This window comes from Chanos chanos, chromosome 16, assembly GCF_902362185.1.
Source record: "Chanos chanos chromosome 16, fChaCha1.1, whole genome shotgun sequence".
In the NCBI taxonomy this organism is placed as follows: domain Eukaryota; kingdom Metazoa; phylum Chordata; class Actinopteri; order Gonorynchiformes; family Chanidae; genus Chanos; species Chanos chanos.
In genome coordinates, this window is record NC_044510.1 from 5,745,317 (window position 1) to 5,757,253 (window position 11,937).

Consider the following 11,937-nt stretch of genomic DNA (forward strand, 5'->3'; position numbering starts at 1 on the left):
AATTGTAACCCTGACTGTGTTTTCTGTCATTACAGCTCCCCTCACTATGCTTGTCCTGAAGTGATCCGAGTAAGTCCACACCACCAACCACAGTTCACGTCCATCAGACACAGTTCATTCTTATAGAAATGGCTCAAGAATCATTAATGTTTCTAATAACTACAACAGAATGTCACTCTCTGAACATGGTGAAGTAACTAAAATGCATGTATGAGTGAGTGTGTGTGCAGGGAGTTGTGTACATGTTTATGTGTGTGCATGTGTGTGTGTGTGAGTGCGTGTGTGTGTGTATGCGTGTGAGTGAGTGAGTGTGTATGTGTGTCTGTGTGTGAGTGCGTGTGTGTGTGTGTGTGTATGTGTGTGTGTGTCTGTGTGTGAGTGCATGCGTGTGTGTGTGTGTGTGTGTGTGTCTGTGTGTGAGTGTGTGTGTGTCTGTGTGTGTCTGTGTGTGAGTCCGTGTGTGTGTGTGTGTGTGTGTGTGTGTGTGTGTGTATGAGTGTGTGTGTCTCTGTGTGAGTGAGTGTGTATGTGTGTGTGTGTGTCTGTGAGTGTGTGAGTGGGTGAGTGAGTGTGTGTGTGTGTGTCTGTGTGTGTAACAGTACTCTGCTGTGTTTACAGGGGGAGAAGTATGATGGACGAAGGGCAGACGTTTGGAGCTGTGGAGTCATTCTGTTTGCTCTGCTGGTGGTGAGGAACAAGTGACTCCTCTCGTCCTCCCTCTCTCTCCCATCTCTCCTCTCACCCTCCCTCTCTCTCCCATCTCTCCTCTTGCCCTCCCTCTCTCTCCCATCTCTCCTCTTGCCCTCCCTCTCTCTCCCATCTCTCCTCTCACCCTCCTTCTCTCTCCCATCTCTCCTCTCACCCTCCTTCTCTCTCCCATCTCTCCTCTAGTCCTCCCTCTCTCTCCCATCTCTCCTCTAGTCCTCCCTCTCTCTCCCATCTCTCCTCTCGCCCTCCTTCTCTCTCCCATCTCCCCTCTCGTCCTCCCTCTCCTTCCCATCTCTCCTCTCACCCTCCTTCTCTCTCCCATCTCTCCTCTCGCCCTCCCTCTCTCTCCCATCTCTCCTCTAGTCCTCCCTCTCTCTCCCATCTCTCCTCTCGTCCTCCTTCTCTCTCCCATCTCTCCTCTCGTCCTCCTTCTCTCTCCCATCTCTCCTCTCATCCTCCCTCTCTCTCCCATCTCTCCTCTCGTCCTCCCTCTCCCTCCCATCACTCCTCTCGCCCTCCTTCTCTCTCCCATCTCTCCTCTCGTCCTCTCTCTCTCTCCCATCTCTCCTCTCATCCTCCCTCTCTCTCCCATCTCTCCTGTCGTCCTCCCTCTCTCTCCCATCTCTCCTCTAGTCCTCCCTCTCTCTCCCATCTCTCCTCTCGTCCTCCCTCTCCCTCCCATCTCTCCTCTCGCCCTCCTTCTCTCTCCCATCTCTCCTCTCGTCCTCTCTCTCTCTCCCATCTCTCCTCTCGTCCTCTCTCTCTCTCCCATCTCTCCTCTCGTCCTCCCTCTCTCTCCCATCTCTCGCTCTCTCCTATCTCTTTCATTACGTCTCTAACTCTCTTTCCCCCTTTGACCTTACTTTTTATATTAATATGTCTTTCATCTTTTATATTTTACATGCACAAACATGCTTCCATATTTATCACCAGTAATTAACACGGACTGCATCTGTAATAGATTAGTGTCAAATGTCCCCTTAGAAGTAAATATTACATTTGAATTCAGTCATTTTATGTGTGAGGTATAACAAAAGTCAGGTTGACACTCAAAACGTCATGTAGAGATGTTTGTTTAAGGTATATACCTGTAGTGTTTACAGTATATACTGGCAGTGTTCACTGAGACATAAGCTGAAGACTCAACACGTTACACTTTAAGCAGAAAGACAGAGCATGCAAATTTCAATGTGTCTTTTTATTTTTTATTTTTAATATATAGTGGGGTTTTTTTTTTACTTCATTTCAGTTTTGATAATGTTTACCTTGTATAGTGGTACCTATCAGTGAAAGTTCAGAGGCATCTATTTATATGTGTACCAGACCCAATGAGGTCTGAACAAAGGGTCTGGGAGTTTGAGGTGTTTGGTCAAAAGTGAACAGGCCAAGCCCACAGCATCTGATTGGTTTATGGCTGCATGTTGTTTTGAAAATGTATTATATCTTGTTATATATAATAGCTATTATGGATTAAGATTTTTTTTTAAATTTAATTTGGGGGAAACTCAAGGCAAAAAATCAAGTGCTATGCTGATGTTGGTTACTCTACAAAAGCAGAGATGGCAGACAGCCCAGTTTGCTGTAAAATAATTATATTGGAGAGGAAATGCACAACAGCAATCGGACTCCAGTAGATTTATTGTTGAAACCTTAAATCACTTCAATGAGCCTTAGACTTATCGTTGGAACCGACCTTGTGTTGTCTCACACAAATTTCAGTGTGAAACAGATTTTCTTCCCGTAAATGAGTTGAGAGCCTGTCTATAAGTGTTTACGTGTTTGCCCTATAGGGGGCGCTGCCGTTTGACCATGACAACCTTCGGCAGCTACTGGAGAAAGTAAAGAGTGGAGTGTTCCACATGCCTCACTTCATCCCTCCAGACTGTCAGGCTTTGCTCAAAGGCATGATCGAAGTCAACCCGGAAAAACGACTCACGGTATGGCCAGAGCACACACACACACACACACACACACACACAAGCAAGTACAACCACACACTTGTACACACACAAGCAAGTACAAGCACACACTAAAATATTTCCATCTAAATTTAAAATAATAAACTGGCAGCAATGTTACCTGTAAAAGTACTGTTTATTTACAGCACTTCTACTGTATATTGAAATTACAGCATGGCACTCTTTTTTAAAAAAAAACAATATCTCGTTCATTTTCTATTGAATTACAGTAGGTTTGTCAGCATTTGCTGTTTTTTTTTCTACTGCTTTGCTGAAAGCCAACCACAGAATGTTACTATAAAAGTCAATTTGCAGTAATTTCCCAGACTTTTACACAGTAAAAATATTTATGTTAACTTTTCTCTCAATTTGATATCACCAACTCCCTGTTCTACTTTATATTCCTGTTGTGGCACAATCCACTGCATCAGTCTGGAAGATAAAAAGGCTAGTTTGTCTCCTCAGAAAATACACCGCCACTACTTTTCACCCGTACAACCTAGAGACATGTCCGTGGGAATGCAGCATGTTTTGAGCGCACAAGCTATTACCATTAGATTTACCTGTAAGTGTAAGTGTGCTTCATCGACACTAGGGGTCGCTGTAGTGGGATGATCGAGAGAGTACCCGATATGACTGACCCTTGAACGTTTCGGTTCCCAGAGTAACAACGATTTTCCCAACTGCAATCACCAGCGAAGCAGCGGTGATGGTGTTATTTTATCATGTACAGCTCAGGCGTGTTTGGAGTTTTTCACTCTTCTTTATGGAGAGTGTGGATCAGATGCCAAGCTGAAACACGCATTTAATGTTTTGTTTCAGTGACTATTAGCAGTGTCACTATCAGGGAAACAACATGCAGTGGGATCGTAGACATCCAACCTTTCATCAGCAAGAAACCAGTAAAAGGAAAGGCAACACAGCTTGATCAGTTCTAGTGGTTACTTTAAATGCAAATGAATGTGCCACCAACTTATCATTATCTGTACAATGAGATTAATTATTCTTATAAGTCTTGGTGCTGCAGTGATATTTACACTGATGTGTTGTTTAAACGTCTGGGAAGGCAATATAGGCTACTGTAAAAAAATATGTAGGCTACTGTAAAAATGCCTGTCAACCTTAAAAGTAATTAATACTGAAAGTTCACAGTTATACTAATATTCTGTAACTTGTCTATAAGAACAGAGCTGTAAAGCGTACAGTAATTCGCTGGTAACCCAGCTCTTGCAGAGGGTTAATATCAGTTTAATTTAAATTCAATTTGATATCCCCCAGAATGTCCCAAAATATTTACGCTTCTGAATACTGTAAAATTATACAACAGTAGTTTCCGGAACAAAAAAAAAATCCTGTAAATTACCACCACCTTTATGACGCTCACATGTTAGCAAAGAAATGAGGATCCACACACGTAGGTACCCACAGTCACACGCTGTTAGAAAAACTCATTTTAGTTTGTGAATGCGTCGCTGATGTCTGTGTACTTTAATGATTTTGTTCACAGCTGGAAACAATACAGAAGCACCCATGGTATCTGTGAGTACCGATCCAATTCTTAATTCCACTTAATGCCATTTGAACTAATGCCATTTGAACTAATGCCATTTGAACTAATGTTCTTGCCATCATTGAAGTATCTAAAGACTCCTCATCTTTTTTTGTTTTTTTGGTTTTTTTTTGCTTTTCTTCGCATCGTTTTTCTGTCCGTCGCTCTCCCCGTCTCAGAGGGGGCAGGAACGAGCCGTGTCCTGAGCAGCCGCCCCCGAGACGCGTGTGCGTGAGGCGGATCTCGTCTCTGACGGAGCTGGATCCGGATGTGCTGGAGAGCATGCACTCTCTGGGCTGCTTCAGGGACCGCAACAAACTGGCCCGAGACCTGCAGTGTGAAGAGTGAGTGTGTGTGTGTTCGTGTGTGTGTGTGTGTGTTTATTCATGTCATTAGGATGATGCTTCTGCATTTACTTATACGTCGCCCTCTCCATCCTTTTGTTTTTCCTTCTCTTCTGTTCTCTTTTCCTCCTTTCTGTGTCTTTCTCAGAGAGAACCAGGAGAAGATGATCTACTATCTGCTGCTGGACAGAAAAGAACGATACCCTAGTTGTGAGGATGAGGATCTCCCACCCAGAAACGATATCGGTGAGATCAAACACTTTGATCATGTTCATTCAATCGCACGGAGCGAGATACACAGACATCGTTTTACAATAGCATTTAATTCACACTAAATGAGTATTTGCACTAAATGATACGTACAGAAATATAATAGGACATCATGATGTATTATGGTGGTTTTTCACCTGCTGTAAGTGATTTGTTATCTGTCTATTTTTGTGACTAGGCATATCACATATATGTTTGTGTGTGTGTGTGTGTGTGTGTGTGTATGTTTGCGTGATCAGATCCTCCGCGTAAACGTGTGGACTCACCCATGTTGACGCGTCACGGTCGTTGTCGACCGGAAAGGAAGAGTTTGGAGGTTCTCAGTGTGACAGAACAGGGTTCACCTACTCCACCTCGCAGGGCACTGGATACATCTGCACACAGCCAGAGGTACAGACACACACACACACACACACACACACACACGCACACACACACGCACACACACACACACACGCAGGCACACGTGTGTGCACACATACACACTCACAAGTCTTACAGAATGCTTCATGTATCCAAACACACAAAATAGCACAAATAACATAAGACACAAGAGTTTTTTGATAGTGATATTCCTTGTGTTTGGACAGGTCTCGTTCAGTCAGTGGAGCCTCGACTGGTCTCTCTTCCAGCCCTCTCAGCAGCCCCAGGGTAAGTTACTGTAGTGCACCAGGACTTGAGTACAGCAGTGGCCTGGGTAGATTAGTGCTTTAGTATGGTATATAGTACAGTATGGTTGAGGTTAGGGTTACTGTACTGTAGTGTGGTTTGTTTCTTTTGCTTGGCTACTTTTAGTACTGTAGATCTGTCATGTTAGCTATGTTGAGTCTGTTGGGTGGAGCTGTTTGTGTTTGGTAAAAGTTTTCCTGCTCTGGTGAAGGGTGTTCATCGTTGTCATACTGTCCCATTCAGTTTCATTATTCATGACATATACTTCACATCCACACACACACACACACACACACACACACACACATACCTGAATGCACACACGACACAGATACACACACACACTCCTACAGTGTCCTCAGATTTCAGCCGAGGTCAAACAACTGTTCTCCACTCTGTGAATCTAACACCATTTTTCCTAATTCAGTTTTGATGCTAATTTATCTGTCATAAACCATAGCTTTCACATTAACTTTCATTCACATTGCTCTCTCCATCTCTTCATTCTTTCTTCCTTTCCCTCTGTTCCATCCCTCTGTCCTCTGTCTCTCCCGCCCTATCAGAGCCCAGTATTCACCTTCAGCCAATCAGAAGTCACCTCTGCTTCAACCACCCAATCCAAAGAACCCAAACCTGGAAGTACCACCACTCCCCGGGCGTCCCAACGAGCGCCTGACCAAAAAACCCAGACTTTGCCCTCCAAGACGCCCTCTGACCGGCCCCACCTCCAGTCAATGAAGTCCCTCCCCTTGCAAGCTCCACCCTCTCCTTCTCCGTCTCCTTCTCCGCTACTTTCCCCCATCCCTCGCTTTTTTTTCTTCCCCGCTCCCTCCGTCCTGAAGTCTGTCACTAAGAACATCTATCCTAATTCTGCCCATGTGTCGCAGGTCACACCCCAGGGCTCCCCGCTCCCTACCCCTTTGGGGACCCCAGTGCATCATCCCCAGCACCCCCCTCCCACCCCGCCTTCCTCCTCTTCCTCCTCCTCTTCCTCACGGGCCGAAGGGGGTGGTGGCGTGGGTGGCGGAGGAGGCGGGTCCCTTTCACTGACTCCACCCACCAGCCCGGGTGGCAGCGGTGGGATGGCCGCCAGCAGTTCTGCCCACTGGAGGACACGCCTCAACTCCTTCAAGAACAACCTGCTGGGGTCGCCACGGTTTCACCGACGCAAGTTACAGGGTAAGACTTGGTGCATCGTGGGATATTTGATGGACAGCAACGGGCGGACAGTGGTCCTTGCAGAGTTGCTGAAAAGCGATTTGATTGTTTAGTTTACTCTGTATTTTTATCTTGCTTACTCTCATTCTCTATCTCTCTGTTCTTCTTATCTGTAGTTCCAACATCTGAGGACATGTCCAGCCTAACTCCAGAGTCTAGCCCTGAGTGAGTACTGTGTGGATTTGTGGACGTACACGGTGTTTATGTGTGTATCTATGTGTGTGTTTTTGTATTAGATTGGAGTTCAATTCAGTCTGGCCTCAATAAGACACAGATTTGACTGAGCCCAACCTGAGCTCTAACTGGGGTCTCAGTTTTTTGCCGCAACCATATCTCAGGCAAAACAGTTCCTAAATTCGGGGGGAAAAATCAGCAATTGACAGACTTGCAGTGAAACAGAGAGTACTGTCATTTTTGCTGTCAAGTTTCAACAAAAAGCAGCTTGTTACTGAATAACTACCATAAACCATGCTGTTCTACTCGTAAACCAGATAGAAATGTAAACAGGCATGTTTACAGTTATCACCTGTCACCTCCCATAAACCCAATATAAAATATTTGATATTCATTCTGGACTGCAACCACAATTTAACCCATTTTTTACCTGCACATCATCAAATGTTAGCCACTGTGCCACAGACACTGTGTCGCACATATCAGAAATTAATTGACAAAGATTAGTTTAATTTTAAAATGGGATTTAAAATATCAACAAATGCTTGATCTATTTCACTGAATAAAGAACAGTGAATCATGTTTCTTGTAAGCTGGTTGTTAAACATGAAACGATATCCATCCCCCCACTGGGATGAGCACGGCTGACCTCAACCAAACCTGTGGTACTTTTGGTCTCCCTTGGATTGAGGTTGGCTACCCACCCTCTCGTCCATCATATATGGTGCGTGTACATAACTCTCTCTGCTTTTTTTCTGTCTACGTTAGACTGGCTAAGAGGTCGTGGTTTGGGAACTTCATCAGTCTGGAGAAGGAAGAGCAAATCTTTGTGGTCATCAGAGACAAACCCCTGAGCTCCATCAAAGCTGACATCGTCCACGCTTTTCTCTCGGTCAGTATCTTTCTTCTCTTACCCTCATACTTTTAATCACAAACTAAGATGCTCTCTGAACACAAGTTTGTAAATTGTCAGAGTAGCTGTCTTCTCTTTCTTTTTCTTGTCACTTTGATAAGTGTGTCATTTTCATTTAACTATTCAGAACAATTGAATTGTTGGACTTTCAAATCTTCACCCTTGGTCATTAGGCTTTGTGTGTGTACCTCTGTTCCTCCTCTTACTGTAATTTAAATACCCATGCAGCTTCTTATTGTGCTTTCTGCCATGACCTTTGTTTGTTTGTTTGTTTGTTTGTTTCAGATCCCTTCCCTCAGTCACAGTGTGATCTCTCAGACGAGTTTCCGTGCAGAGTACAAATCCTCTGGAGGTCCGTCCGTCTTCCAAAAGCCCGTCAAATTCCAGGTGGACATTGCCTTCTCCGAAGGAGAGAGAGAACGAGAACGGGAGAGAGAAAGGGATCGAGAAAGGGAGGGAAAGAGAGAGACCGGCATCTACAGCGTCACCTTCACACTTATATCTGGTATGAGGAGGGAGAGCAAAGGCATGTGTGGGCAAGTGCCTGTATTTGAAAAGACATGAAAACATGAAAGTGTGTGTGTGTCTGTCTGTCTGTCTGTCTGTCGGTTTGTGCTGCATGTTGAAAAAACAGATGGACTGGAAGGGTGTGTCTAAGAATGTCTGGCTGAGCTAGACTGGTGTGTGTGTGTGTGTGTGTGTGTGTGTCTGTATAAGTTTTCAGATCATGTTTGTGTATCTGCCAGGTCCTAGTCGCAGATTTAAGAGAGTGGTGGAGACTATTCAAGCCCAGCTACTCAGCACACACGATCAGCCGTCCGTGCAGGCACTAGCTGGTGAGTGTCACATGCTGTCTCCCTCATGCATATACATGTGCACGTACTGAAAATACGCAGTAGATATTGGAGAAATACTGGATGCGTCTTACTCGCCTAAACAGCATTTCCCTTTACCGGGGATTATAAATAGACTGATCAGCAGACACAAACCTCACTGATGTAAACTCACACTCACACCGAAATAACTTTTGGACACTGGAGTCCTCCCTCTCTGACTCTCTCGCTCTCCTCTCTCCCTCTCTCTCTCTCTCTCTCTCTCTCCCTCGCTCTCTCTCTCTTTCTCTCTCTCTCTCTCTCTCCCTCGCTCTTTCTTTCCTCTTAGATGAGAAGAATGGGCAGCTCTCCTCTCGTCCCCCAAGCACACCGACCCGTCAGAACTCGCGTCGTTCCGAAGGTGGAGGTGACCGTAGCGACCGAGGGGAGCGAGGGGAGGGAGGGAGCGGAGGGAATGTTCTACAGCGCAGAGGGTCTGGCAAGGATAAAACTCGTCTCCTCTCCACCAACGGGACCCAGTCGCAGCCTTGAGAGAACTTTCCGGAAAACAACAGCAGGACGGGGGGCCCACAGAACTCCCCGCCACAAGTCTCTAAATCAGCCCCCCACACCCCGTTCACAGACACACTCAACTCTAAAATCTCCACTGTAGCAAAAGGAAACCATGCCCACAAACTAAAGCATGGAGAAAAGAAATTGTTTGTGGGAAAATGTAGTCTTTCATCGACCGAATCTCTCTCTCTCTCTCTCTCTCTCTCTCTCTCTCTCTGAGAGATCACCAGGATTAAAAGATCCACACTTACAGAGCTTAGACACGATTTTGATGTCACTTACGCCTCAAAAGAGCAGAGAGGAAGAATTTATGTGAACATTCAGCTCAGCGTACTGTAACGACAGACAACAAAATTAACAACATAACCCATAAACTAATTCACCTCAATTAGAGGAACACAAATACACAGGAAAGATTGTCTCTTTTTCGTCTTCTTCTGATCATCTACATCTCATCGTTATCATAATCATCATCTTTATCATGCTGAACTGAGTTCCTTCTGAAAATGCACAGGAATGTCTCCTCTCCAGGTTCTGGATTTCAAAGAAGGGAAAGTCCCAATCAGGAAAACCAAGGGTATTGCTGGATCAAAATGACAGTTGGGAATGTCCTACCAGAAGAGTGCTACCAAATAAAAGACTTTTGAACAAAATTCACAAAACAGAAAAAAAAAATCAAGACACAAAAAAAAAAAACTGCTGTTTTGTTCAATAAGAGGCAGAGAGAAGAATTCACAGCGTTCTTTTTTCTTCTGAAGAAGGTACCCAAATCGAAATTAGTGACCCAAAACAGTGAAAGGACTCTTAAGAAGGACAGAGAACAGCTAACGGCTGCATCATGTGTCCTCCATGAGGGAAACTTGTGGGAAAAAAAAAAAACCACGTCTCAAAACAAACAGAAAGAGATGGACAATAAAGCCGCGTTATCTAACTGCTGAACAAAAATAAGCCGAGAGGTCGTCATGGGAACAAACCAGACTCAGATTCCTTCATTTACAATTAGGGGGAAAACTCAATGTTGAACCAATGTTTTACCAACGCTGTACCACAGATACATGCACATCCCTCAGACGATGGAAGACACGCCGAGAGCGCAAAGGCGTCCACCGGAAGCTACCCACCGCAGGCTCTGTCCGCAGAAACTCCCTCTCCGTGCAACTACCACCGAGCGCAAAACACACGAGGCAACTAGCACAGGTCCCTCACTCATCTGGAAGGAGGGATGAGAAGAAGAGACACAGCCACTGCTGCGAAGCTACACAAAATATAAGAAAGAAGAAAGGGAAAAGGAGGGAGGCAAAAGGAGAACCCTGCATACTCGATTCCTCCACGCTGGGATGGGGTGGGAGGGGGAAAAAAAAAAAAGAAAAGTTAGACACACATCCAGTTTCTTCTCTTCGTGTTTTTTTTTTTTTCGGATGAGACATCTGCCACGAGCAAAACAGAAAGATTAAAAACAAAAAAAAACAAACAAAAAAAAAAACAGCCAACTGAATGTCAAAAACAAGAAAAAATTCAAGTATTTCTTTACTTTTCTGAGATGTTGATATTTATTTTAATGTAATTTATTAATATATTTATTTATTTATTTGTTTGTTTGATTATCTATGTATGTATTTATTTATTTATTTATTTTGAGATATTGGTAAAAAAAAAAAAAAGAGATTGAGGAAGAAGAAATGTAATTAGCTGGATAAAAACAAAATGGCAGCTGGGTCAGAATTGGACCAATAGAACCACCCCACTGGAACATGGTGGTAATAATGACCTCATTTCCTTCCCCCAAATGTACTAAAAACCAATGCTGCAAAAAAAAAAAAAAAGTGTCTTTCCAGCTACCATTTTAGTTTTGGTTTAGGTTTATTTGGTGTTAGGTTTTCATTTCTTTTCATTCTCTTTCCTCATTTGGTACAATGTTGGTCATTTCATATTCTTAAAAGACAAACAAACAAAACACAAGAACAAAACAATTTAAGACATTGTCCAAGGAGGGATTTTTCATACCATGGAAAATTCTGGTGAAGAAACGATTTCGGTATCTTCCAAATCACTGATATTGAATGAGTAAATAAATAAACTGAAAAATAGAGACCCTCGTAGAAATGGAGGAGTGCAGAATAGGAGGAATAAAGAATAGAGGGATAGCCTCCCATGTTTTTCCTCTTCCTGTGACAATGTTCCTCAGAAAAGAGCCCAAGGCTTCGGACTCGTGAGTCTGTGTGTGAGATTGGCCTCACTTCCTGTGCACGAGCAGTATTCTCTTTCTGTCACATGAAAGTGTGTGTGCGCGCACGCACACACACACAAGCACACACACACACACACACACAAACACAGATTATCCCGTCGGATAAAAACACGCTGTGGAGAAAAATGCTCTTCTTCACAGAGCTCATATAAAATGAAAAATGAATGATAACTGGACTTGAAAACTGGAATGCACTGTCCTTATGGGGGGGGAAAAAAAAAAAAAAGAATTGTATAAGACGCATAAAGTAGTCTCTGTACCCAGGCCTTCTCATGCAAGAATGGCAAGAGCACACCTAAGTGTTGTTTTAGGATCGGGTCGGGCGGGGCGCATGTGTGTGGTTTTGGGTGGATTTTTAAGCTCAGTGAGGCCGTGATTAGAATTACAATACCCAAAACCTGATCCTAAAGTCTCCGCTTATAGGCTTTTTCTCCATCCATCTCCTCCCATCTCTGTTCTGCATCTACTCACAACAACCACCTTTCCCACCGAACACTACCC

At 44.1% G+C, this 11,937-nt stretch overlaps 1 protein-coding gene across 1 annotated transcript in view; it reads left to right on the forward strand.

The window, feature by feature from the left end:
* Positions 1-9,167, forward strand: part of brsk1b (BR serine/threonine kinase 1b) — a 13,210-nt gene extending 4,043 nt beyond the window's left edge. Inside the window, exons 6-19 of the mRNA XM_030793726.1 lie at positions 36-69; positions 619-687; positions 2,499-2,645; positions 4,174-4,205; positions 4,395-4,559; positions 4,708-4,805; positions 5,069-5,219; positions 5,420-5,480; positions 6,062-6,677; positions 6,833-6,881; positions 7,659-7,782; positions 8,089-8,308; positions 8,550-8,639; positions 8,965-9,167. Coding sequence (XP_030649586.1) covers positions 36-69; positions 619-687; positions 2,499-2,645; positions 4,174-4,205; positions 4,395-4,559; positions 4,708-4,805; positions 5,069-5,219; positions 5,420-5,480; positions 6,062-6,677; positions 6,833-6,881; positions 7,659-7,782; positions 8,089-8,308; positions 8,550-8,639; positions 8,965-9,167 — 2,059 coding nt within the window. The remainder of the gene's footprint in view (positions 1-35; positions 70-618; positions 688-2,498; positions 2,646-4,173; positions 4,206-4,394; positions 4,560-4,707; positions 4,806-5,068; positions 5,220-5,419; positions 5,481-6,061; positions 6,678-6,832; positions 6,882-7,658; positions 7,783-8,088; positions 8,309-8,549; positions 8,640-8,964) is intronic.
* Positions 9,168-11,937: the final 2,770 nt, after the last annotated feature.